Consider the following 27601-nt stretch of genomic DNA (forward strand, 5'->3'; position numbering starts at 1 on the left):
TCTTCTCCTTTCTGGCTGGGTCTTCAACTCTTTCTTTAAATACTCCTGCAGCTCTTCCCCAGTGTCTGCTCACTTCCCTCTGATCTCTGGAGTGTTTAAACCTATATCACCCACGCATAAAAACATGTAAGAAGACTGTTTTCGTTATAAATTGATCCACTTTGTATGTGTCAAGTACTTAAATGAAAATAGACATTCTCAAATCAGTCTTCTTTTATGTTCCACATTTTACATTAAGACATCACAGCAAAAATGTTTTTGTTTAATTGTTAATAAAGTGAAACCTATTTCTTTGTAGAGGTGTTGTAATGTGTGTGTGTGTGTGTGTGTGTTTGTATGTGTGTGTGTATATATATATATATATATATATATATATATATATATATATATATATATATATATATATATATATATATACTATAGACGAGTCGGCTGCCCTTCCCTTTATTATCAATAATACCCGTCCTTCACCAGGCTCCTGACGGAGTGGGCGTCTAAGAGGAGGGCATGGCTAAATACGGAGACCGGTCTCTCTCCCGTGAATGCAATGCCGCGCTGCGTCCGTGTGGGTCCAGGAAGGAGGAAGGACCTGCCCGCCGCCAGAGAAGCGCGCCGTCGGACTCGTAGTCCTGGCTAAGACCGCGACCCGTGTACCGCTGACGGGCCAGGATGCTGAGCCGTTTATCCTTCTGACTGCCGACCGGAGGAAGAAGGAAGAAGAAGAAGCTGCCGCGCCTGCGCAGCCCTGACCAGTAGAGAGGGGAGCGCGTGCTGCCGCCAGACTCGCCCCTTACTTGACCCTTCCCGAGCACTGCCTGACCTGGCCACTTTCCTGACACTTTATTATTTTGGCTTCACCATAAAAGTCTTTCCAGGCCTGACGCCACGCCCACTGTGTCTGTTTCGTTGGCTCCTCCCACTACTACATATATATATGATGTGCGGGGTGTTTCTTCAATAAATAAATCCATGTGAACCTTGTGTAATTTTAAAGATGAAGTCACTGCTGATCTTTGAGACGTTTGACTAGTAGAGCTGAGATCATCTCTCAAGATGCTGTGAATTCTCACGATCTAGCTCCTGCCTATCTTCTTCTTCGCTGCATGCAGCTTTTCTTCAGTCAACTATGACTGTGCTTTTTTAACAAACAATTTGTTCATCATGATGTGTCACAGGGCGGAGTCACTGCGGTTTCACTACTGTTTGGCAGAAAGACTGAGTGAAGAGGTCACAGAAACACACAGCTGGGTAGATAAGTTATAAGCTGCAGGTGTGAAGGAGCGAGTATCTGCACACCGCTTTTATTTGATCATCCAAAGCTGTGTTTCCTTCCCAGCCTTTGTTGTACTTTTCTGTTACTTGACCACTCTGTTGATGGCATGTTTGTGGAAATGTACATGACATTTTTACTCGATAATAAATGAGCGATTTTACCTCCAAAGAGGGGATGCAATGATGGTACATGTTATCTAGATTGATTCATACCTGAACTTTACTCAGAGGTGCAGAGGAGTAACATTATTAATTCTAATAACTACATAAGAACATAAGTAGTAACTCAACATAAGCACTCAGTATCTATTACTATCAGACATTCTGATTAATCAGGTACAAGTACAGTGCTTAGTTGAATATAAGAATAACTATTATATTTTTTAATACCTCCTAAGAACTACTAAGAACAACTGTATACAGGTTTGCAAATAAATATGAACACATAAGTGAATACTATGGTAACTCATAAGTGACTTAAAAGTATTACCAAAACTCTAAAGGGCATTATTAATTATTTAGATTCCAAATTATTTAGTGAAGATTATGATAATATCCTAGTAACGCATCGAAATCATTGTGTTTTTGAGAGTTTCTTTGTAAAGTATTACTTAGTCAGGTGTTACTTAAGCATCTTTCTAATCTTATCAAATCATTTTGACTAATTATTTGATATTAGAATTTAACACCGTGAAAAGCATGATATCCCTCCCTTGTAACTACTTCTGAAGTCATTGTTGAGGTTCTCATGAGTAATTAATTTAGTCAGGATTTGAATTACTTACCATGATCTTCACTTTAGAATATGGATCCAAATACCAACTAGTAGTTTCTTCAGAAGGATATAGTAACGCTATTACTATCCAAAACCTTAAATCTCAAAAAGCTTTCAATGACGTCGCCTGATGCCATTAGCTATGAGTCCACTCCAGAATACTGATCCAAGTAATTAGTGGTCTTAGAAGGATTCGTGATACTTGTTATTACTATGTGGGTTACTATTATCCTAATTTTTAGAAATGAACGTTCATTATGCATCATCTACATTAATTATGAACCTGTAGTTCTTAAAAGTTCTCCAGGATGTACAATAAGATTCATCAGTTAACATTAGTTAGTAACATTAGATCATATTAACTAAGATTAACTGGAATAATATGTCTACAGCATTTATTAATCTCATAAGGCTAATTTCAGCATTTACTAATGCATTATGGATGCAGTGCATCTAATGTTAACTAAAGACACCTTATTGTAAAGTGTTGCCATTCATTAACAGCTGAAGAAATATCCCAAATGTTTCAGAGTGGTTATAATAACTGTGAGCTGCACTTAATATCTTGGCACAAAACATTTATTTTCAGCGTGTTAAGCAAGTGACAATCAAAATTAGACGCCATCATGTGCTTCCCCATGGTTCCTCCATCTGTGCTCATAATGATCTGTCCTGAATGCAGATTTGCGGCGTACTCACTACACAGTTATCTAATAGAGGAAATTATTTCCAAATATTCAATCACTTATTATTAGTCAGGTAAAGTTGTGCATGCTGATTATTAGAAGCTTCTGTACATAGATCTACCATCCAGCTAGGTTTCACACCACCCCACACCTGGGTCAGAAATCTTGGTGTAATCCTTTGATGACCAACTCACCTTAAAGATCACATTGCAAAGACTGCCTGATCCTGCAGGTTTGCACTACACAACATCACTGCAGATTGTGGCTCCTTCTAACAGAGCAAGCTGCAAGGAAGCCACTTGTCCAGGCCCTTGTCATTTCCTAGACTGGACCACTGCAATGCTTCTTTGGCTGGACTTCCATCAAACACAATAAAATCCTCCTACAACTGATTCCCAGAATGCAGCAGCAAGGCTGGTATTCAATGAGCCTGCAAGAGAACTCCATGTTACACCTCTCTTTATCTCCTTACATTGGCTATCGATTGCAGCTCGCATCAAGTTCAAGGCACTGATGCTTGCATATAGAATAACCACAGACTCGGCACCGGTCTCATTTCCACTCACTATTACAAATCTACACACCCTCTAGAAGTCTGAGAGATCTGCTAGCGAGCGACGCTCGTGGTACCATCTCAAAGAGGCTCGTAAATCACTCTCCAGAACTTTCGTCTTCTGTTCCTGGCTGGTGGAACGATCTTCCCCCAGATTTCCTATCCGGAAATGCTGATCTCTGTCAATCTTTCAAGAAACAGCTGAAAACTCCCATCTTTCAGCAATACTTGACTCATCTTAAAAAAAAAAATAAAAAAATAAATAAAAATCATTCCCACTTCCCCTTGTTTATTCCTTTCCTTTCTGGCTTGTACTAATTTGAATACTGCCTGTGACTTGGTGTTACAAGCACTTACTCTGTCTGTTTGTCTTCAAAAAATCAATCGCTTGTTGTACTTCAATTGTAAGTCGCTTTGATAAAAGCGCCTGCAAAATGACTAAATGTAAAATTAAATGTAAAATGTAGATATTACAAACCTCAGACACATGCTCTCTCTCTCCTCAGATGCAGAAAAGCCAGTTCATGCGCTCATGACATCTAGACTGGATTACTGTAATGCCCTGCCTGCTGGTTGTCCAGCATCTTCAACAAATGCTTCAGTTAGTGCAGAACGAGCTCGCCGAGTTCTTACCAGGACAAGGAAATATGATCATATAACCCCAGTTTTATCCTCCTGCACTGGCTGCCTGTTAATCTCCGAATTGATTATAAAGTACTGCTACTGACCTACAAGGCTCTAAATGGTTTAGCCCCCATTTATCTGACTCAGCCTTCTGTCTCGCTACAACCCGTCACGCCTTTAAGATCTCAAAACTCAGGGCTCCTGGTAGTTCCTCGCATAGCAAAGTCTACTAAAGGTGGTCGAAAGGCTTTCACATTTGGCACCCAAACTCTGGAATAACCTTCCTGCAAATGTTCGGGATCAGACACACTTCTCTCAGTTTAAGTCTAGGCTAAAGACATATCTTTTAGCAAAGCATACCGTGAAGATTAACATAAACCTATGCTACAGTACATCGTGATTCCCAATAGTATGAATGGCCGCTACTCTAATTATCCTTTTAGTCTCACCTCGGGATGTACATCCCGAGGCATCTAGTTACCGAGTCTTCTCCAGTGGACCCAGTGAGGAGATGACCTTCCTGGCGACGACGCCGAGGAAAACTCAACCTTCTGTCTGGACTAAATCTATCTTGGACTTTCTACATTGTAATTCATCCAGCTGTTTTGTAACGCATCCTGTTGTGTGGTGACTTGCTTATGTCTGTGGGAATGATTTGCTTTGTTATGTAATAATTTGTTTTGTGAAGCTGCTTTGGAACAATAGCCATTGTAAAAAGCGCTATACAAATAAACTTGAATTGAATTGAATTGAATAGATACTGTAGCCAACAGCCAAGTGAGTAGCCACATGTAGAGTAACAGTTATCCTAATAGAACACATGGTCTAAAATGCAGGGGGCATCAATAACATTTTACATACACTTAAAGCAGTCGGTGTGTTTAAAGAATAAACTCAACTAGTCTTAAGTGTACATGTAGCACAAACAACTACAGTGTGCTCTTTTGGGCACAATGTGTTTGACTCCAATTACATTTTTGAATAAAAACAAATGCATACCTGAGAATGCTAAATGATTAAATGTGAATTTTGAAAATACTTAATAAATACTACGGGTTTATTCTGGCTACAGAATCGCTAAGCAGTGTTTTGTCACGTGCCCGTTATATACTCAGAACAGACAGCAAAGAAATCTTAAGATCAGAGATTAAAAACATAAAAGGCCTTTTTTGGTTTGGTTTGATTGGGACACGCCCCGCAGCGGAACTCTTCTACAAGAGCTTTTTAATATTTTTTATGCTTTTAATGTGTTTGTCACGGTAAAGTGTTTGAGAGAGAAGGAGCACCTAACGAGTCAATAAACGTAAACAGTATTTAATCCTCTTCAAGTGAACAAAATAATATTATAGAGGCAAGCAGACAGAACAAAAACTACACGAATTAAAGACTAAGTCGGACAAACTGAATTAAATACACAACGTAATTGGACAAAACTCAAACACACCTGAACACAATAATACAATGAGGAGCAACGAAAAGTAGGGCGCACAGAGCATGTGGGACAATCAAAACCATAACAAAGAATCCAAAGACATGACAGTTTTTCACTACTCTGAAATTGACACCAATCACACAGAGACCCTTTAAAACTGCATTCTAAGTGAAATAACAGGTTCACAAGATTACATGACTCTTAATGAACTTTGAGTAAGCTTCTTGGGGAAAGAGGATGCAGAGGAGAAGGTGGCCATAAATGAGCGAGGAGATGTGTTTTTTTCTGTTTTTGGAGATACCTTCCCCAGATTAACTTCACGGCATTATTGTGTGGCATCTGTCTTTGCGAGTTCCTAAGTTCTTGCCTTGAAAGAATTCATTTCACAAGGAAACACGAAAACAACTGGCTTACACTGTCAATGCACCTTTCACTGCACAACTTGAGATGGATTGACTCTTTAAGCGTCTGATAATTGTGTTTTTTTCACTGAATTGCGACATCTTTCTGGAGTGCATGTATAACTGCTCTGAAGTGATGGACTCCTCGAGGTCTCGCCTCTCGGTGGCGTTCGCGCCTCCCTCCTCGCCCGTCAGTTTACACCCTTTCCCAGGAGGTGCAAGTTTATATCAGAAAATGATCGCTGCGCTTCCCACCATGACTCTCAGCCAAACTAAAGCATATTTTCTTCCATTCTGCTTTATGGAGCCGTCTGTGAGTCTGTTTATACTGCTTTTCCTTCTCGCGCTGCTTCTGTTTCTGAATCTCCTGAATGCATCTCTCTGTTCTCTCAACGGGTTCATTGGTGAAGTGAGTCCTCCGTTTTCTGCCACCATCCTCTCGACTCTACTGATCAGATCTTTGAACTGTGGGAAACTGGCAGACTTGTTGTCCAGACAGAAGAATCGACTTCCACAACTCCTTACGAGTTTTCCGAGATTTGGATCGCAATCCTGCAGATACTGCTCAATGGTTTTCTCCTCTTTTAACTGATCTTTGTGGGGTGAAGATGATCATGGTGTATTTTAGCATCTGTTCTCCAAACACTTCTTTCCTCCTCTGTGAATCGACCCACTCTAATGATGATAATAAAGCATGTGGTCCAGGAGAGGATAATGCTACACATTTCACTATTTCTCTTTGAACCTGTTCTTTACTGAGTTCAGTATCATAAAATCCAGGCGTGTCGATCACTGTGATCTTTTTACCAAACCTCACTCTAGTCTCTGACTGACACTGTTTGGTCTGAGATTTTGAGCTAGCTGAAAATGTAAACATGTTTCTTCCGATGATAGTGTTTGCAGTAGCACTTTTCCCACATCCGGTTTTTCCCAGAAGAACCAGTCTGATCTGGTCTTTTTTTAACGGAATCACACCAATATCATCTAGATCTGTTGATGAAGACTCTCCTGAAACTACAGATCAAATCAAGTCAGTACATACTTCAGGGATCTTCTCACATGAGAAATGCAATGAAATATTAGTTATGAACAAATCATCATACGTGTTATTTATAATAATAAAACACAACTTACACATGACAGGGGGATCTCGTTTTGCTGTATCACTCCTCCTCATTCGTTCAATAAAAAAATCCCCCCATTTTTCTTCATCTTCGTTTCGATCTTCTGCATTAGTTCTTCTACTTGATAGTTTGATTTACTCTTATTATTAAAACAGTGAAAGTTTCCTCCGCATTCATCCACCAGTTTCTGGACATCTGCATTGCTTTCCTTCCGTAGATATCCATCAATGGTCTGATCCAGCTCCTCCAGTTCATCTACATGTGTGAACAGAATCATGATGTATTTCTGAACGTCAGGACCAAATAAACTCAGGGGTATAATCCAGGGTCTCTTCCTCATTTTCCAAAGGTTCCTCTAGAGAAACGGTAAGCAGAACTGCACTGAGACCCGCTGAACATCGAGAGACCAGCTTCTCCTTCATCACCATCAGTTGCTCTGTATTCAGATCTGGAGAATTAATTACTTGTATATGCTTTCACGATCTGCGCTCGTACCCTCACACACTTCAGTCTCGTGTTTCTTCACTTGAAACACTTTTTCTCCCAGTATGGTGTTTCCTGATGAGCTTTGCCCAGAACCATATCTGCCCATCAGAAGAATCCGGATCACCGGATCAACTGGACTAATCGCTGACATCTCTGAAAGTGACGTATGGATGGAATAAGATCAAAATTAGCACAGGTCAATGCAGGCCATGCGTACACAACACAGACTTTAAAAAAAAACCCAAACAAAATATAAAGGTTATTTAACAAGTTATTTTTAGCCAACTAGGTTATTTTACTGGCTCTTAAATTTGTTTATTTAAAATAATTTTTGGCTAGTTTTTGAGTAGCGCAAATCCTGGGTTCATTTTACAGACAGTTCTAATGTTTACTTAAAATATAATGGTGTCTTTACTTCTACAGTCTAACTAAGCATATGTGAGAAATCACAGCATTATTTAAAGTAACTTAGAAGAAGTTAAAGCTCCATTGCGTAACTTTTGCTGCTCTAGCGGTTAATAAACAGAAATGTGTGTCTTGTGAACACTGCAGCCGGAGCTACTTCTCTATTTATGTCTGTGACAAATCTCTCAGGTACTGGGCTACACGAACCAGTCTGGATAGTCTGTAAACACTTTTTAAAGGTGTACTGCACTGATTCAGGACAAGCCAAAAACGTGGTTTGGAAAATGTACTCGCTTGTGGCATACACAAGTTTTCTGGACTGCAGCTTTAAGTTGATCAACTTGGTTCTATAGTAAAGATCATGACCTCTGGTTAGATATAGTCTTATCTTAAGTGTGTATAGATCTATGGGAACTAATACAATTATTCTAGAATGAGGATATTACGTCTAGGATATTATTCAGTCTGTATACCGGCTGGTGTGAGACTCAATGTGTTATAGGAATACGATTTATGAGATTAAATACAATTAAAGAGCAAAGTAGAGTAATCAATAATAATTTCAACAAAAAATTTGAGGTCATAAAAATTATGACCTTAAGTCCTCTCTTCATTATTCTACATTTTACAACTTGATTTTAAGATCGACTAAAGCCAAAAGCTTTAATTTTTACAAATATTTTTTCAGAGCACAGTGATTAAAGTGCACTACAGGAATGGATTATATTAAATAATCAAACTACACTTTTTTGGGAGGTGGAAATATCCATTAAGAAGAAAACGGAGGAAATGCAAGAGAAAGAAAAAGAAATTCGGTAATGAAAGATAAGTCAGAAAAACATGAGGAAGATACTTTGAGGAAGAGAAGTCAGTTTGGCAACAAAAAATAAAGTCTTTGAGTCTGTGTGGAGAAATGTGTCTTACCTGTAGGTGTGGAAGACTGAAGATCTTTAATCGATAGTCGAAAGTGACTCCAGACAAGGATGATATTTCACAGAAAACAAAACCTTAAAATAGTAATAAATCACACGCAAAAAAGAAAAAAATTGAGAGAGCAGCAGCTGCCAGGTTTAGATTTACTTTCACTTCAGTTAATGCTGCACTTTGTTACTGTGAGAGGAGGCTCCTGATTGGTGCTCGGTCTTGAAGATGTTAAAGATCAACTCTTTTATTCACATTATTGTTATTCACATAAATTAAACAGTAATTCAAGCAAGCAAATAAATGCACAATGTAAAAATGAATTCTAACAGTAGCATACTGTTTTCTGTTAACACCATAATATATAGCGATGATACAATGCATTCTGGGTGTATCTGTTGTTTTCCTACTATTGCATAATACAGTAAATTATTAATGTTGAGAGTCAACACTCAGAAACTGTCACCGAATCACACTTTACAACCTCATTCACTCCATGAGTTTATTATAGTGGACTTGAACAGACAAAACATCTATAAAGACATCTTTTTCGTTAACACCTGAACAGCTGATACTAGCCACTTATTCTATTCTATTCTATTCTATTCTATTCTATTCTATTCTATTCTAATTCTATTCTAATTCTAATTCAGTTTTTTCTATTCTATCTCAGTTACACATACTGCGCTAGGCTAACTGAGACTTGTCGTAGCATTCGTTGGTCTCTCGTTGGTCGGATTGCTTCTGTTGTTCTCCTCGAATAAAAGCATCTGCTAAATAATTAAATGTAAATGTTAATGAATAAGCTCTTTGCTAATCTCACTGACGTCCTGACGAACATCTACATAAGTTATCAATGGTAATTACAGAGATTTATATGATGATATCGTAAAGTCGACATTATGGGGGTTAATGTTTCATTTCGTTGGACTCTTGACCCATGACGCTTTCTGTTTGTTTCTCTGGCTGCTGCAATGTGTGCAAGACGCAATAATCTAATGCATGGGGTATCCTTTGTACGCTGTACATTTTAGGACATCTTCAGACCTCAATCATAAACTGAAAAAGCGTCATGTCTTAGACTGAAAGGCTTCAGCCACTAGACAAAACTCCATCATGACTCAGATTGAAAGGCTTCGGATCTTAGGAAAAATGACGTTAGCTGCCAGGTCTCGTACAATTAAACATCAGGTGAATTAAGACAGATTTGTGAACAATATTTGAGACAAATAGGCCCTTTGTCTGAGTTCAGCTCATAAAAAAATGTGTTGCGTTTACGATTTACAATAAAATACATTTTCATATAAAACATCAACATCTCAACCTCTCTAATTCTTAATAAGATTGTTTTTGTTTCCTTTCGACAGTCAGTCTGGTCAGTAATGTGGGAATTCTTGTGGATTAGTTTAATCTTCATCTGAGGCTGGGGCCAATGTACAGCTGTTACACTGTTCAACCCAAATAACAGCTAGCAGCACTGATGAAACTATTGATAAAACACATCATTATAAATGTAGAACATAAATATTTATATAATGTCTCAGTATAGTGTCTGAGGTTAGCACTCTCTGCTCATGGTGCATCAGCGGTGATCATAATAATTTAACAGTGAGATTAGTGTGTTGCATATAAAAACCACACAATTTTAGCATTTCAGGTAAATACAAAGCCTGCCCAATTGCTGCTCAAACTTGTGTTCACGTACGGGAAAATACACATTTTTTTGCAGGGTTCCCCTGATGAACGTTGCATTCCAAGAGCTAAAAACTGTTAAAAAGCCAGTTGTAACCCATAACTGTTGTACATCACAGCTATGAGGACAGTAGGGCCTGTAGATAGGCAGCACCTGTTATTTAATAAACAGCATCAAATCCTTTGATTTTCCATCATATGTATTCTAGTATAACTAGTTTAAATTTTATATTTAAAAATTTCCCAGTTAGCATCAGCTAGCCAGTTAGCATCAGGTAACAAAACATTTCAAATAGGCTAATATAATTTTGTAATACATAATCATCAAATATGCTCTTAAAACTTTAGTCTGAATTGTTTTATTTGATTTTCTATCCTCTTTTCTTCCTCTTCTTTTTAACATTTTTACAATTTTTCATAGTGCCTTGAGTGTTTTTGATGCTCTTGAAGCATCTCTGTGATCTCCAGAACATGCTGCAGTTTTCTTTCTGTCGACTTGTGAAATTCTTCTGCTTGTTTTCTGGCTTCATCTTGATGTTTCCTCATCATGTCTTTTTTATCCTTCTCGTGTTTCTGTTGCTGTTGTTGCAGCCTATCTTTCATGACCTGAATTTCTTTTTCTTTCTCTTGCATTATTTCCTCCGTTTTCTTCTTAATGGATATCTCCGCCTCCTCAAACATGCTGTTAGTGAAATATCGACCCTGATTAGCATGTTTCACCTCTTCTATGATGCTTATCAGTTGAATCACTTGAGTTTTGTCGTGTTTTTCTCTGTTATTGAAAACCAGGAATCTATTTCCACAATCTCTGATTAGTTTCTTGAGTTGTGCAGACTTACTTCTCTTCACGTAATCCTCTATGGACTCGTTCTCAAGTTCATCTCCTCTAGTGAAGAGTACGATGCTGAACTGAGCAGCTTTTGGACCGAAGATCTTCTTTATCAGATCAATAGTGTCCACCTTCTCTTTGGTGAATTTTCCCAAACTCAACACAATGACAAACACGTGAGGTCCAGGTGACGACAGTGAAACGCATCTCATTATTTCTTCCGCCACTTGTTCGTTTTTCAGTGATGTGTCAAACAGTCCTGGAGTATCAACCACAGCTAATGATCGACCATCCACTTCACCAAGTCTCTTTTCACAAGCAGTCGTCACTGAATCTGGGCTCATTCGGCTGTGAAATTCATTTCTTCCCAGAATAGTGTTTCCTGTTGCACTCTTCCCGCTTCCTGTACTCCCGATCAACACAATCCTCAAACACTCCAGATCATCTGCTCCACCTTCAGCGCCTGAACAGAACGACAAAAAGTTAGCGAACGCAGATTTCACAAAGAAAGAAAGCATGCACCTAGAGAGGAAAATAAACTGGAAAAGCCTTCAAAGAAAGAAGAATATGCCTCCGCGGTTGATGTTTTTGGGGATACTCCTACCTACTTCTGCCTGTTTTTTTTTTTATAGTGTTTATGTGTTTTTGTATTCAGTTTTTGCATTAAATACATGTGTTTATACAGTATTTATAAAATCACTTATACTTGTAAAATACAAAGAATGAAATATGTTTCATATAACACATAAGACAAACAATTGAAAACAATGGGGTCGTGTAGCACTGAACAAATACAGTCGTCCTTTGTGCAAATTAAACTTTTACTCTTTCTTTCTATGCACTTTCCAAATTGCTTAAATGAGAGCGAGAGCAACTACTTCATGAAGATGTCACACACCACAAAAATGAATATATTCACCTTCAGGCTGACCTTGACCTTGTAGCTCTTTGATTTTATTTTCCATGTCTTTTTTGAGCTGTTCCTCCAGTTCCTGTCTGACTCTGTTCTCTTGGGCGTTCACATACATCTGAAGTGAATAGGGTTCAGTTTTCATGTTCTCTATATAATCCAGTAGATCTGGGATCTGTCTTGAGTTTTCAGGTTCATTTAAGCCCATCACTTTGTACTGACCTTCACAACAACTGATTAACTTCCGAAATTCTGGGTTGGATTCAACAAAATCAGTAATTTTTTTATTAATAACGAGCTCTGTTGTGAAAAGCACCATGAAATGGTCTCTGGAACAAAACATCTTCTGGATCTTCTCTATTTCTGCTCTCTCGTCATTATTAGGTGGAACAGCAGGAACAATGAGGAGGAAAACGTGAACTCCAGGATGACAGAGAGATACACAGCTGAGCGTCTGACGCTTCACTTCCTCTTCTGAGAGCCGAGTAAGAGCTGGAAGCTCCAGCAGATTGAGCACACGTCCATGTATCTTCTCCTCTCTCTTCACACACTCTTCACTGAGAGCTCTCTGACGTGAGTGTTTTATCTTTTTCCCCTGTAAAAGTCTGGACACTGAGACCTTGTGGGTGCTATCACATCCACACAGCACGAGATTCAGCTTCTGCTTTCCAGAGGAATTCAGCGACCCTGAGAAGCACATTTAGAGACGTCAGGCACAGTTTAAGATTTAGTTGATGATCGCTTCCAAACAACACATCTCTGCAGATTACAAAAAGGCTATAACAGTCATTTCTGAGCCTGTGATGTTTTACAAAAGGTTTTCTGTGTTAGTTTAGTGGTAGGTTTAGACTTAAGGGATCAAATATTGAGTATAAAATAATTAAATCTATAGATGTCCCCATAAAACATTTCTGGTGGAATATTTTTAGGAGACTCTCCAAGGCATTTTATGGAAGATTTTAAAGCTCAGGATATTCATTAATGGAGAGTTTGAGACTGTGTGTGTGTGTGTGTGTGTGTGTGGTATTTATCACATTATGGGACCAAATGTCTCCACAAGGATATGAATACCAATAAATGTTGTTTTTAGGTCTCCATGAGGAAACAAACTTATAAAACATACAGCATTTAATTTTTTGAGAATGTAAAAACGTGAGTAGTTTCCTGTAAGAAGACAATCACACATACAGTCTGTACAGAATAAAGACATTACACCATAAAACATGGAAACACAATGTGTGTGTGTATGTGTGCTGTTTTTTGTCATTTCTGTAATCAGACAGTCATTGTAAACTAGTCACAAGGCCGCTGTAGTTGGTCTCTGTCATTTTGAGTAGTTCTTGTAAGGAATGTTGTCAATCAGAAATCAGCACAAAACAAAATGAATGAGATATTATTAATAATCATCATCATCATAAACATAATAATAATACTCACTTTGTGATTGGTTTATCCTACGAGTCAGTTTACGAAAACTGGAACGTAATCCTTGAGAGGGGAGCAATTGATATCATCCACAGTTAAGCCTCTTGTCACTTTATTAAACTGTGCTTTATAGAGTTTCATAGAGTTACGTGCCTTTATTAATTAGATATAAATATTTGGTCAATGGTTGAAGTCAGTGTTTACCCAGAAATGGATTGTTTGTTGTTTCAGCAGCCCTTAACCTCAAAAAGTTCTGGTTTCTGTTTCCCTCCAGGATCTTCTCATCGTTCTCCAGTAGTGGCTGGTCTCCTATCCTTCCTGGATGAGTCCAAAACAATTATGTTTTAGTTTGGTCTCTCAAAATAAACAAAGAAATAAAATAATATAAAAACAAAGAGCACAATCTGCAAAGCGATTGGTCTTTCAGGAGTGTGTGTCTGCTGCGGAGGCTTTCAAATGAAAGAGAAACTATAAATGCAATACGCAAAAAACACATTTCAGGAGACTCACGTCATGTTTTGACATTTGAAAACTACAAACCACAGTTTAAAGACCTTTAAAAGGTCGAAACATATGGCAAGCTAGAAACCCCCCTCTTTTATTTATTCTTGCCATCTTAATAAGAACCAAGAAAGTAAGTGTAATCCGGCGAAGATATTTCCTCTCCTTGACACAACAGTACTGTAATGAATCCATATGAACGGTTTGCACTTATTTGAAAGCTTATGGTCGTATTATGTGTTAACATACTCACCGGTTGTCTGGGTAATCGCCAGAATCATCCATCTTCACCCAATTCTACCTCAGTAAATCACTTCAGGTAGCAAGAAACTATGTTGCGAGCTATAAAAAGCTGTGATGTCCTCACAGAGGAAAAACTCAGAAACTGGTTGGACTTGATGAGGCATACATTCCATGCAGCTTCCTGCTTTACGATCAACAGAGCTGTGTGATCTGTTTAGACGACTGCCACAAAAATCACAGTGGCTTTATATATTAGCATTTATTTTGTCAGAGACAGATTACACAGAACTGGAAATGAGGAACAGGAAGGGATTGTATCGGTACTCGGAAGATTTCTGAGGGAACTGGTGGTCAGGCTGCAAACTTTCGCAAAAGAACATAAGAGTATTGACCAGAGAAGGCCACCAGAACGTATTTCAGATTAACTGAATGGTATATTGCACACCTGAATATATCACTGTGTCTCTGTGGATAGATTTTGCCCAAATGATGGAATCCAATGGCATCAATCAATCAATCAATCACTTTTATTTATACAGCACTTTTAACAATACAGATTGTGTCGAAGCACTGAACAGTATCAAATAGAAGAATAGATTCATAATAATGTATAATGACAAGATTAAACACTTAATTTTTTATTCAATGTTCTCTGTAATGAAATCAACAATAATCGCTAGAAGTTAAGTGTCCCCAACTAAGCAAACCAGAGGCGACGGTGGCAAGGAATGGAGAAAAAACCCTTGGGAGAAACCAGACTCAGGCATGTAGGTCTTTTAAATCTAGCGTCCCATAATTTAACAATCTGTAGGGTATCAGAGAGAATCAGACATCAATTCGATCTGAACACTGAAAAATGAGGAGCTGAAATTCCACAAAGAGGCCCAGGACCGGACAACAACGCCATAAATCTGCCCACGATACCATGATCAAAGCAGATCTTCTTTCACAAACCAGCAACATTACCACAAAAAAACAACACTTATTGATCATCCCAACTCAGGAAGGAGTTCTGGAGCAGAAGTAAAGAGCATCACGAGCATCACACGATATAAACCCACAGGCTAAAGACCCGGTTGCCTCCTCCAGACTGAATTCCTCATGAGACCTTTTATCTAGGGATTGTCACGTATCTGGATTCTTGTTGTTGTTTTCATGTCCCACGTGCTCTGTGATCTACTTTCTGTCTTATTGTGTTCAAGTGTTTTGAGTTAATTAAGTCGTTTGGTTTGTGTGACATTTCTCGATGGTATTTTATATTAAATGTTTACCATGAAATAGGTCACCTTTAACAACATCCAGCCCTACACAGTGCGCAAGTTTCAGTCGTCAGAGGAAAAAATCACATTTTTAAAAATCATTTTGATGATGGTTTGTAATACAGAAATGATTTTATGAATCATTGCTACGGTTATGGTTGTAGCATCTCCGTGGCTGCTGCTGTGATAGACAAAAGATGACGCACCATTTTAAGCCCTGGAGGCTTGGAGGAGAAGAACATCCACGCGCCTTTTTATTTCCCTCCTCTCCAGTCCAGAAGATGGCGCTAACAAGTGTTTTAACACCATTAAACATCAGATGAAGAAGATTAGGTTCACCGAGCTCTTTTTTGCTCGTGATGCTGGTTTGAAGTAAACAGGAATATCTGGAGGAGAATCATCTGAACTGATCTTCTGCTGTGAAGATGATGTTTATTAAAGAGGAGAGTGAGGAGGACACGAGTGAACCAGAAACATGGAGAATAAAACACGAGGAACAGGGAGGTTAGTGTTTATTCTCGGTACATTCACAGATCCAAATGTAAAAACAGGACCTTAACTGCTATTAAAAAACGTTGAATCAATGTGGACACATGTCTGAATCTACACAAAGCAGATGTATGTATTAGACTTTATTAAAATATAAAACTTCTGTGAGAGCGTTTTAGATAGAATTTGTTTGGGTAGAAGTATTTTAAATGAAGTCCCTATAGAACTGTGGTTATTCTCAACCATGTGAAGGTCTCAGTACGGCATTATTTTTTTCATTTAGTGCATTTCGCTGAAAATCGGTAACAGTTTTGTAGCAGGTTTGCAAACAGACTTTTACTGTAAGATATAGATATAAACTTGTTTTTGTTCTATTTTGATAACATTATTAACAATCTTCAAGAACATGTCAACTTATTCTAACCCTACCAGTCTACTAATACTCTAACACTATAATGGAAGGGACCATCAAAATAAAGTCAAACCGGGATTTCTGATTTGTCATTTATTCAAAATAAGACGGATTTTACTTGTCCCATTTGTGTGTGTATCGGTTAATAAAGCCAGGACCAAACTCAACATAACTCCTGATATAAGGTTATTTATATTGTTTATATTGTGATTAATCGGGTTGTGTTTAATATCGTGTAACAGTACCGATATCACCGCCGCTTTTAAAGCGCCCTGTGTGTTTTACTTTCGCTTTAAATTTGCATCACCAAGCAATTGTTTGCTTTTAGTTCGTTTGAGTTTTTCCCTCCGTCCCTCACTTTTAAATAGCCTACTTTTAAAAAGAAGCATGCGCATATTACTTTCACGGCAATTCGACGTCAAAATACAATGTAGAACATGGGACTTTTATTAACAAAAAATACGCCATGCTATAGCTATGCCTAATAGGAAATAACAAATAAAAACATGTATGCTTTGAACCGAACACTAAAATATATATGTATTTTTATTATTATTAAAAAATCTAAACAATGGTTAAATTATATACTGAAAGCGATCAACGAAAAATCCCAGTTTACCTATGACACTTAGAACCTTCGTTTTAGTTTACATTTAATTACAGTTAATTAATTTGCATTCATTAACATATATCAGTTACATTTTCTCCTGTTGGTTTTGATGAAAGCATTTCGTGAGAGTGCAGAGAGTGCTGCATACGTTCATGTGATGGGAATACATCTAGTTCATCTAGACAGCTGTTGTGGTAAAAAACATGTTTAACATAATGCTTGCTATGCAAATATCTCAGCAGACGCCATCTTCGAACAGACAGCTCAAATCAGAGTATAAAATGGATATTTAATTATATGTGTTAATTAGATGTGCAACAGCATTCAAGTACTCGAGTGTTCGGTTCAAAGCGTAGACCTGAGAAGAGAAAGAAGCATGAATATTTCTAACAGAAGGACAGCATTTAACGATCTCGGTTCACGCCGTGTCTAACGCCCTCAGCCGTAATTTCTTCAGGATACAGCACGTCTTCTCGATATTGCTTGCATAACAAAAACACACCATCTTTAGTATTACTTTATCTAAAATTGGGTTAACAGTGAGCTTACATATCCCTTATATAAAGCTTGAAGCATCAGAATCGGTATCGGCCGATCAGCATGAAGAGATTAAAAACAAAGTCAAAAACCTTTAAAACAAAGTCCTTTAAGACTTATTGCATCTGCTGATATCTGCAGGTTCTCTGTAGACAGATGTAAATTCATGCAGATTAGACGCATGCTTTTAAATCGATTTAACTGAAAGGCTAGCCCCTTGAGATGTGACGTTTCATTTCAAGGGGGTCTTAAATGCATGCACACACAAATGACAACCTTTGTAGCTGTTTTGTTTTGATTTTTAATGTTTAAAATGTTTAATTTGCTTGTTTTCTATGCTGGTTCACTAACCCGCTTTGTCTGTTTTCTTAATTGAAGTTTTCCTTGCCGAAATCGTGTAGCGTTTCCTTGCAGAATGACATCAGCATCTACTGGCCTGTCATAATAGTGCTTTTAGTCATTTTTCTGGATCTCTGTTATTCCTTTATTTTCCTAATTTTCCCATTGATTTTCATCGTTTTGATGATTTCATTTTAGGCCTCATGAAAGTGAAAGAAGAAGGACAAGATCTGAACGAGGTGGAGGAGGAACATCAGGATGTCAGTGGAGAAACTACTGAGGTCAAAAGGCCTTTCAGCTGCTCTCGGTGTGGAAAGGTGTACAAACATAAAAGAAGCCTTAATAAACACATGAGAATTCATAGCGAGGAAAAGCCATTCGTCTGCTCTCAGTGCGGAAACACGTTCAAGCGTAGAGGAGGCTTCATGAAACACATGAGAATTCATGGCGAGAAAAGGCCATTCGTCTGCTCTCAGTGCGGAAAAGCTTTCACGTGTAACAAAAACCTTAAAGATCACTTGTTAATTCACGCCGGGATAAAACCTTTCAGCTGCTCTGAGTGCGGGAAGAGATTTACGCAAAAAGTGCATCTTGAGAATCATCTGGTAACTCACTCTTCAGAGAAGCCTTTCAGCTGCTCTCGGTGCGGAAGCACTTTCACTCGTAAAGCGAGCTTTCATCAGCACATGTTAATTCATAATGAAATAAAGCCTTTCGGCTGCTCTCAGTGTGAAAAGAGTTTCACGCAGAAAGTACACCTTGACAATCATTTAGTGACACACTCCTCAGAAAAGCCTTTCAGCTGCTCTCAGTGCGGGAAGAGTTTCACACGCAAAGCTAGTCTTGAGAAGCACGTGTTGATTCACGCCGGGATAAAGCCCTTCAGCTGCTCGGAGTGTGGGAAGAGTTTCGTATGTAAAGAAATCCTGAGGAATCACATGGTAGTTCATACTGGGATAAAACCTTTCAGCTGCTCTCAGTGTGGAAAGACTTTCACGCAGAAAGGACACCTTAAGGATCATCTGGTAACTCACTCTTCGGAAAACCCTTTCACTTGCTCTCAGTGCGGGAAGAGTTTCACGTGTAAAGGATACCTTAAGACTCACATGTTAATTCATGCTGAAATAAAGCCTTTTACCTGCTCTCAGTGTGGGAAGGGTTTCATATGCAGAGGAAACCTGAGGAATCACATGGTAGTTCATACCGGGAACAGGCCTTTCAGCTGCTCTGACTGTGGAAAGAGCTTTACACAGAAAGGACACCTTAAAGTTCATGCTGCCAAAACACATTTATTTTTAGACAAGTGATTTCTTTCCTCTGACGACTGAAACTTGCGCACCGTGTAGGGCTGGATGTTGTTAAAGGTGACCTATTTCATGGTAAACATTTAATATAAAATACCATCGAGAAATGCTCCTCGTGATACTTCTTCTGGAGGTGCAACTGGATATCTTCACAATAACTAAATGGCTTCCTGATTCTCAGACGATTAATTTTGTTTTCAACACGCATCTTCACATACCAAATCATTTTACCTCATGTTATAAATGATATCACTGCTCTTTCTTATTATTTCATGCTATGTTCAGTTGTCTTACTCACACGACGGAAGGTTAAAGCTTTTACAAACCGTTATCCGTTACTGAGAGAACATCCTATTTACAATTTCCTGTGAAGCTTTCAATTGCCTAATAAATGATATTTACTGCACGCGTGAATGACACTGCTGCTTGTCTGTTAGGAACTCTTGATTGAGTCTGATGTATGAATGTTTTGTTGTTTTAGATATAATTGTTGGATAATCTGTCATTGATGACATCCTCGTTTTTTTAAGCCTACCTGAAGAAAAGTTTAAAGGTGCCATTGAATGCATTGAAATGGATGGATAGGCTAAGCAACCAGTTGAGGATAATCAGGAGTGTTAAAATAGGCTCATTCTCCAAGTCCCCCAGAGTTAATAAGATGAGTTTTACGTTTTTGAATCTCCGGGTCTGGTGATAGATCTTTCTCAGCATAGATCATTGGATCTGATTAGAGCAGTAGCCTTGCGCTCAATAATAACCAAAGAGTTTCAAGTTGTTTCCTATTTAAAACGTGACCCTTCTGTAATTATATTGTTTACTAAGACAAGCAGAATATTAAAAGTGTTTAAAATCTGGCTCCTCCTACAATAATTACATAATCAGCGAAGCTCCTCCCACAGAAATGTATCAATAAATCCATCAGGAAGAGCTGAAATCATCAGAGATCGGTAAAGAGGACAGCGAGAAGAATCAAACAGAATCAAACACACAGAAGATACTGAAGAACAAACAGGGCGGTGTCTGTTTCATTCTTCATTAATAATGCAGGTGGTTGTAGAGCTTCGAATAGATTTTAATTTGTTGTAACATGAAAAACCTTTACCTGGACAGGGGTTAAATACTGTGAAGACACCAAAAGATTAAAATCTTTATGACTCCATGCAATTTTGTTTGCCCTTATATAAGTATTACAGACAAAACTGTACTAAACTAAAACTAAAAGGTGCAGATTTTTCTATTTTGAAAGTCAAAGATGCTCATAGTTGATGCCAAATCTGTCAAATATTTGACTAATAACTTATCCTCACTCCCAAATACACATATGGAAAATTAAACATTTATATTTTGTTAATATAACTGACCCTTTTTAAAGGCCAGTGGAGACTCATGATAAGTGCGTGTAAGATATCCAGGGTTAGACTTACTACAATTTGGATCATATTTATAAGATGCCATGAGTCCTGATAATTTGAAATTATTATTTTTCATTTCTGAATGGCTGTCAAATTATAATGCAACGCCCCATTTATTTTCCCCGCTGTATTTGGTGTGCGCGGTGAAGAATATTTGATTTAATATTTTGATCTTTCTTGGTTTTCTTCCTGACTTGATGTATGCTGGAAAACGAAAGTAAAACATCAAAGAGCTCGTCTTCTCACAGAGTGAGTAACCCATTCTCGAGTCATCGATGTCAACCGGTTCAGCACCAGGTCGTGGACAGCGCCTGGAAACGTCGCGCGTAAGAAGGTTTGCTTTAATCATCCGGGAACACGCCTAGAACAGCTACACCTCGACTTGAGGCACACCTTTAGAGTCTCCGTAGAGCGCGAAGAGACAACGTTATCGGAAACGTATGATCTCCCTCTTCAGTCTCCAGTCCAGCGGGTGGCGCTTAAAACACTTACTGTTTACCATTAAACCTCAGAGGAAGAAGTTCAGTTTCACCTCGCTCGGTTGTTTTGTCATGATGATGCGTTAAAAAAATACCGTTTTTGATCAGGTCACTTAATACCTCTAATAATCTCAACTTCAAGTCTTGATGCAAGCAGGAGTATCATCTGAGCTGAGATCTGCTGCTGTGAAGATTGTGTTTACTGAAGGGGAGGGTGAAGAGAACATGAAAGAACCAAAGCCCTGGAGAATAAAACGAGAGGAACGAGGAGGTTGGTGTTAATCCCTTTTAATCCAGCCAATGGACGTTCAGTTAGTTTAGATTTATTAATCCAGCCGTACAAATCAACAAGATGTGCATTCAAAGAACTGAATTAGCCAGATCCGGATTAGGGGGATAACATCATCCTGGATGTGTGATTTGATCTCGGGTGTAATAAGCGATGCTCGAAGGATAAGCCCTGAAGATGCCATACTTCTGATGGAGAGCGCGCCAAGTCTCGATCAGAGGCGCGTTTCCCAAAAGCATCGCGAGCTTGTATCGAACTCTATTAGTGACGACGAACCTTGCGACCAATCTTCACCTCAGATGAATTGACCTACACGTGATACGGGGCAGACATGCGCAGTGAAAACCAACCGTGCATCGCTTTTGTTTGTTCAGTGATTGATTGTTGCCTTCATTCATTCATTCTATTCAGACGCAGGCCTGTGGATTAAAATATTAATTCTGTACATAAAATGCACATTCGTGTACATAAAAATAAATTTGTGATTTCAACGTGATCTCATGATGATTGTTGTGCATTTTACAAAATGTTGTTTAATAAAATGTCAATTTAATTACGTTTTTACAGGTATTTGCGTTTTATAGACAATATAAAGGTGGCGGGTTTGGGTTGAGGGGCTAAAATTAAAAGGCTTATTGATGAAATGATAGAAATTCATATATGCTATATAAATAGTATAATTTAAAAAAAGTGTATGGTTGTTTTCCTGCATATTTCGACCAATTGCGTCTTATATTTTATATAAAACGGGTAGTTTCGGGGTTAGGTTCAGGGGTCTCAAAAATTAAAATCCAGGGACATATAATTGATATATATTAAAAAATGGTTACACTGTTATATCTACATTTATCTGCTTTCTATGAGTGATTAGAAATTAACAATTGTTTACTTTTATTTTAGAGCATATTGAAGAAAATGAGGAAAATGAATTGAGTGACGTTGAGGAGAAAAATCATGCGAAACCTGGAGAAAAACCTTTGAGTTTGTCTCAAATGAAACAGAAAGATTTAACGAAAGCGGCAAACAAGAAATCTTTCACCTGCACCCAGTGTGGAAAGAGTTTCACGCGCAAAACAAGTCTCGAGCGCCACATGAGAGTTCATACCGGAGAGAAACCGTTCGCTTGTGATCAGTGCGGGAAGACTTTCACGCAGTCGTCGCACCGTAAGGTTCACATGAACATGCACACCGGGGAGAAACCGTACGAGTGTTCACACTGCGACAAGAGATTCAGTCGGTCAGGAGACCTGAAAACACACGAGACGATCCACACCGGAGAGAAACTGTACTCGTGCGATCGATGCGACAAAACATTTTCGAGGCCTTCAAACCTGAGAGCACACCTGACGGTTCACACAAAGGAGAAGCCGCATTCGTGTCACTCCTGTGGAAAGACTTTTTCGTGTCTACAGAATTTGAAGGTGCATCAGAAAACGCACGCTGGTGTGAAAGAGTACATGTGCTTTGAGTGCGAGAAGACGTTTACTTCGGCAAACAGTTTAAAGCTGCACCGGAGGATCCACACCGGAGAGAAACCGTACACGTGTTCCCACTGCGACAAGAGATTCAGCCTGTCGTCAAATCTGAAAACGCACGAGAGGATCCACACCGGAGAGAAACCCTACGAGTGTTCACACTGCGACCTGAGATTCAGTCTGTCAGCGACTCTGAAATCACACGAGAGGATCCACACCGGAGAGAAACCGTATCAGTGCGCTGAATGTGGGAAGCGTTTTAATCAGTCCTCTTCTTTACACAGACATACCAAAAGCAATCACAGTAGGTAGATCGTCTTCAGATGAGCGTCCTCAACAAACAATGCATTAAATCGATAAAATATCTGGATAAATCTGTCCAAACCAGACATTACAAGTTTGTCATCTTCATCGGGAGCTTCGACTCTTGAGGTTCAGATCAACACAAAAATGTTCCTCCCCAAAGAACAATGTCAGGAAGTTAAGTCTTATATTTCATTTTGCTTCTTGATATAATATACTTTTGCTTTCTTAGGAGTTTTTATATTATGATCAAAAGTCCACTTGTTTATTGCAGAAAGATCGTCTTTTCAGCCTGGTGCAATAAATCGCTTTCTCTTATGTTAAAGAATTAGTTCACCCCAAATAAAAATTCTTTCATTAATTACTCATCCTTGCGTCTTTCCAAACCTGTAAGACCTTCTCTAAGTTCATCTTCAGAACACAAATTAAGATATTAATGATGAAATCTGAGAGATACCTGACCCTCCATAGACAAGAAACACAACCGAAATGTTCAGAAACGTCGATTGAACGCTGGTGAAAAAAATTCATGTGACATTAGTAGTAGCTCAACTTGCAATCCTACAACCGATTACTCAACCGTTCATAAATCATAGATCTGGCTTAAAAGCAAGAGCGTTTAATAATGGATTCCAGTGCAGTTTGCAAACATTTCCAATTTGGAAGAACAACACTCAACACTGGCATCTGTCGATTTTTTTGAGCACGGTCTCATGAAAATGTGTTGAAATTGCACCCCAAACAAAACCCTGAGGTATTGATATGCAAAAATGGACTTTGGTGTTCATATGAGACAAACATGTTTGGCGTGTATCTGATACACAGTTTTTGGATACATATGATACATATCTACCCCTCAACCCTGACCCTGCCTGCCATGTAGCATACATTTTGGCGTATCACTACCATGAGTTTTCATTTTATTTGCTGTACTATTTATGCACACTAAATCTACCAATAACATTTTAACCAGTAACAAATAACATTGGGTACAGAAATCAATATGTATAATGTTGGTTGGTTAACTTCATTTATCACATAAATACAGTCAAATTGGGCTAATTGCTAGTTTTGCTGCTATAATTCAGGAAACCGTTCATTTTTAACATGTGATGTGTAATGTTGTCAGACATGTTTTTTTTCCATCTGAAATGAGCTACCATTTATATTTGGAAATGATTCATATAATGCATCATCAATCAAGGAAAACATGCACAGCCCTTGTGTTTGTCTTGTGCAGAATGAGAAGGATAACCTGCACCTTTCACCAAGAAGTCTTGTCTGCATATGGCTAAAAAAACGTATGTTTACAGCGAATGCACCAATAAATGTAGTTTTATATGTAATATTTAGTTTTAATCATGTGAGCGAACATCAAAAAAGATCACGCAACAGAAACGTGCTCGCTCTCTTTCCTCGCCGTTGAGTAACTTGTGCATTGGTTTACTCATATCTGACCAAACAGTGATGTCTGTGACAAAGGGAGGTATATTCACTCGACGAGCTTGTGCTCAATCCACTCTAGAACTTTTAACTAGTACTGGAGCTCAGTATCGGGCAATCCTGCTAATAACCTACGCCTAAATGTAATGTACTTTGTATTTTCTGTAGTACTTAAAGTTTACAGTCTCATGAGAATATCTTGTCGCTTCACAGAAGACGGGGTCAAAATTGTTGTTTAGCGTTCTACTATTAAGAGATTTTAAACAAAGTGTGCTCTAGACTTTTTATTAAGACCCTAAAGAATCACATCAACTTGTAGAAAACTGGCATCCAATGTAACCTTTAACCTGAGAGTCTCAAGGTGTCCAAACTGAGCGCTAGTGAAAGTCTTTTTCACGAAGAGTGAGTTACCAAATGTTTCTTAAGTTTTCCTTTGTGTATAAAAAGTCTTTCCCAACCTAGAGCAGGTGAAAGGCCTTTTCCCAGCGTGAATTAACATATGATTCTTCAGGTTTCCTTTACATATGAAACTCTTTCCACACTGATCGCAAGAGAAGGGCTTTATTTCAGAGTGCAGAAACATGTGAGTCTTGAGGTATCCTTTGCTCATGAAACTCTTCCTGCACTGAGAGCAGATGAAGGGCTTTTCTGAAGAGTGAGTTACCAAATGATTCTCAAGATTGCCTTTCTGCGTGAAACTCTTTCCACAATCAGGGCAGCCGAAAGGCTTTTTCCCAGCGTGAATTAACATGTGCTTCCGAAGGCTTTCTTTACGAGTGAAAGTGTTTCCGCACTGAGAGCAGCTGAAAGGTTTTTCTGAAGAGTGAGTTACTAAATGATTCTCAAGATGTACTTTCTGCGTGAAACTCTTTCCACACTGAGAGCAGCTGAAAGGCTTTATCCCAGCGTGAATTAACATGTGATCTTTAAGGTTTTTGTTACACGTGAAAGCTTTTCCACACTGAGAGCAGCTAAAAGGCTTTTGGAAATTTCTGCAAATCGCTGATTTTTCTCCATTGGCATCATGATCCTTCTCCTCCACATCACTCAGACTTTCTTCTTTTAGGCCTAAAATTAAATCATTAAAACTATGAAAATTCAATTTGTGTACAGATGAAAACAATGGATGGATATTTACTGCTGATCACAGAACGAGCTTTACTGGCAAAATGTGCATGACATTCACGATTAATTGAGTTTGGTTAGTTGTGCAGCCCTAATTGAGAGCTCCAGCAATCAGGATTTGTTCTTTGATCCCTTTCTGTAATGCACACACACACACACACACACACACACACTTAACAAATACATTCTGACTGAAAGGTTCACAGATAGTCAATAAAGATGATTAAAAAATAAACAACAACCTTCATGTTCCTCCTGTTTTATTCTCCTGGGTTCAGACTGCTCGTGTTTTATTCTCCATGTTTCTGGTTCTCTCATGTTCTCCTCACTCTCTTCTTTAACAAACATCATCTTCACAGCAGCAGATGATTCTCCTCCAGATATTCCTGGTTGCTTCAAAACTCAGTCACGACTATCGTTGACCTCACCCAAAAACTGTATTTCGCTATTTACAGAAACCTCACCACAAAATATCAGAGAGCACAGTGAAACTAATCTTCTTCCTCTGAGGTTTAAAGGTGATTGATAAACAAATGCATGTGTTTTAGCGCCACCCTCTGGACTGGAGACGGAAGAGGAGAGAATCTCCACAAATAAACGAAAGATAATTATAGACTCGATTGGTATTTGATCAACACCAACAGTCTTAGTGAGGATTGGTAGACAAACGTGTATGAATATGATATGAAATTAAATTTGCATGCAGAAGAGAAAATTTGTAACTATGTAAAGGTTGCAAGCGCAAGAAACTAAGAAACTGTATTTTATTGTTACTCTTAGGATGAGCCGGGCTATCTGGTAAAATGGGATAAATAAGATTGTAGCATGATATCTTCTTACATTTTTACAGAAACATTACACATCCAGTAAAAAATAACATAAAAAACGTTATATTTTATAAGTTGTGCTCCTTTAGAGTGGACTACCAGTTGAAATTTTATAACCTGCTTACACATCTGAGCGGATGTTAAACTTTATAATTAATATTATGTGACAGGGATCAACACTATGGTCTCAGAGTGAAACCCTTTTTTCCCTTTTCCAGTAGAACTACTTGAATGTCTCTGTTTATGTTAACATTCGATTGTATATTTAGAAATTTCAGTATTGGCTCTGATTACTTTCATGTGACTAATCGAGCTATTACCTCTATGAAATGTAATGTAAAACAGTAATGTAAAACAACTAGATTAAATCAATTTTCAGTTAGAGGTATTTCATTATTGAATTCAGTGATGCCATTTTCCAGCTTGGTTCAATTTAAATAGTACCCCTATCAAATGAAACACTATAGAAAGCAGATGAGCCAAAAGTCCATCGATGATCTAATGGAGAATAGATTTTTGTTTTTAAATATAACTTTTCCCCAAGGTTATTACTCATTGCAGGGTCATAATAACATAATAATAATTATTATTAATAAGTGTCTCTGACTGAGCAAGCCAGAGGCGACGGTGGTAAGGAACCAAAACCTTGTCTGTGACAGAATGGAGAAAAAAAAAACATTGGGAGAAACCAGGCTCAGCTGGGGACCTGTTCTCCTCATTAACAGTTACACTTTTGGAGACAGAGACAACTATTACACTCTACAGAAATGAGATGGACACATTTATTTCAGTATGTTTCAACAATTGTGAAGTAACACATTTGATCTGTCAAAAGTGAGAGACATCAAAAGAGAAGAGATGGGTTTTTGAGCATAAATTGTATTTACTTGATGATATAAAGGCAAAGGGTTCCTTTGTTGTTGTTGTTAAGTAACTTAAGCTGATCCCTTCAGTCTCCAGTCCAGCGGGTGGCGCTAAATACATGCGGTTCTTTGCCAAACACCATTAAACCTCAGAAG

General features: G+C 38.3%; 4 protein-coding genes and 1 pseudogene across 4 annotated transcripts; 2 read left to right on the forward strand and 3 right to left on the reverse strand.

The window, feature by feature from the left end:
* Positions 1 to 494: 494 nt before the first annotated feature.
* Positions 495 to 10303, reverse strand: LOC122332524 (annotated as a pseudogene).
* Positions 10304 to 10469: 166 nt separating this feature from the next.
* On the reverse strand, positions 10470 to 14321 carry LOC122332552 (immune-associated nucleotide-binding protein 8-like). The gene is made up of 5 exons (XM_043229881.1): positions 14290 to 14321; positions 13740 to 13855; positions 13548 to 13598; positions 12120 to 12797; positions 10470 to 11663 (listed from the first exon to the last, which is right to left on the reverse strand). Exons 1-5 carry the CDS (start codon positions 14319 to 14321, stop codon positions 10777 to 10779), a joined length of 1764 nt encoding a protein of 587 aa, XP_043085816.1. The 3' UTR covers positions 10470 to 10776.
* A 1566-nt stretch (positions 14322 to 15887) lies between these two features.
* Positions 15888 to 19336, forward strand: LOC122330135 (gastrula zinc finger protein XlCGF26.1-like). Its single transcript, XM_043226983.1, has 2 exons — positions 15888 to 16042; positions 18124 to 19336. The coding sequence occupies exons 1-2, from the start codon at positions 15964 to 15966 to the stop codon at positions 19230 to 19232; spliced, it is 1188 nt and encodes a 395-aa protein (XP_043082918.1). The 5' UTR covers positions 15888 to 15963; the 3' UTR covers positions 19233 to 19336.
* A 1879-nt stretch (positions 19337 to 21215) lies between these two features.
* LOC122330251 (zinc finger protein 239-like) lies at positions 21216 to 23548 on the forward strand. The gene is made up of 2 exons (XM_043227127.1): positions 21216 to 21391; positions 22310 to 23548. Exons 1-2 carry the CDS (start codon positions 21268 to 21270, stop codon positions 23194 to 23196), a joined length of 1011 nt encoding a protein of 336 aa, XP_043083062.1. The 5' UTR covers positions 21216 to 21267; the 3' UTR covers positions 23197 to 23548.
* Positions 23549 to 25051: 1503 nt separating this feature from the next.
* Positions 25052 to 26255, reverse strand: LOC122332559 (gastrula zinc finger protein XlCGF7.1-like). Its single transcript, XM_043229894.1, has 2 exons — positions 25998 to 26255; positions 25052 to 25698 (listed from the first exon to the last, which is right to left on the reverse strand). The coding sequence occupies exons 1-2, from the start codon at positions 26104 to 26106 to the stop codon at positions 25052 to 25054; spliced, it is 756 nt and encodes a 251-aa protein (XP_043085829.1). The 5' UTR covers positions 26107 to 26255.
* Positions 26256 to 27601: the final 1346 nt, after the last annotated feature.

Source organism: Puntigrus tetrazona, chromosome 3 (assembly GCF_018831695.1).
Source record: "Puntigrus tetrazona isolate hp1 chromosome 3, ASM1883169v1, whole genome shotgun sequence".
NCBI classification, from domain to species: domain Eukaryota; kingdom Metazoa; phylum Chordata; class Actinopteri; order Cypriniformes; family Cyprinidae; genus Puntigrus; species Puntigrus tetrazona.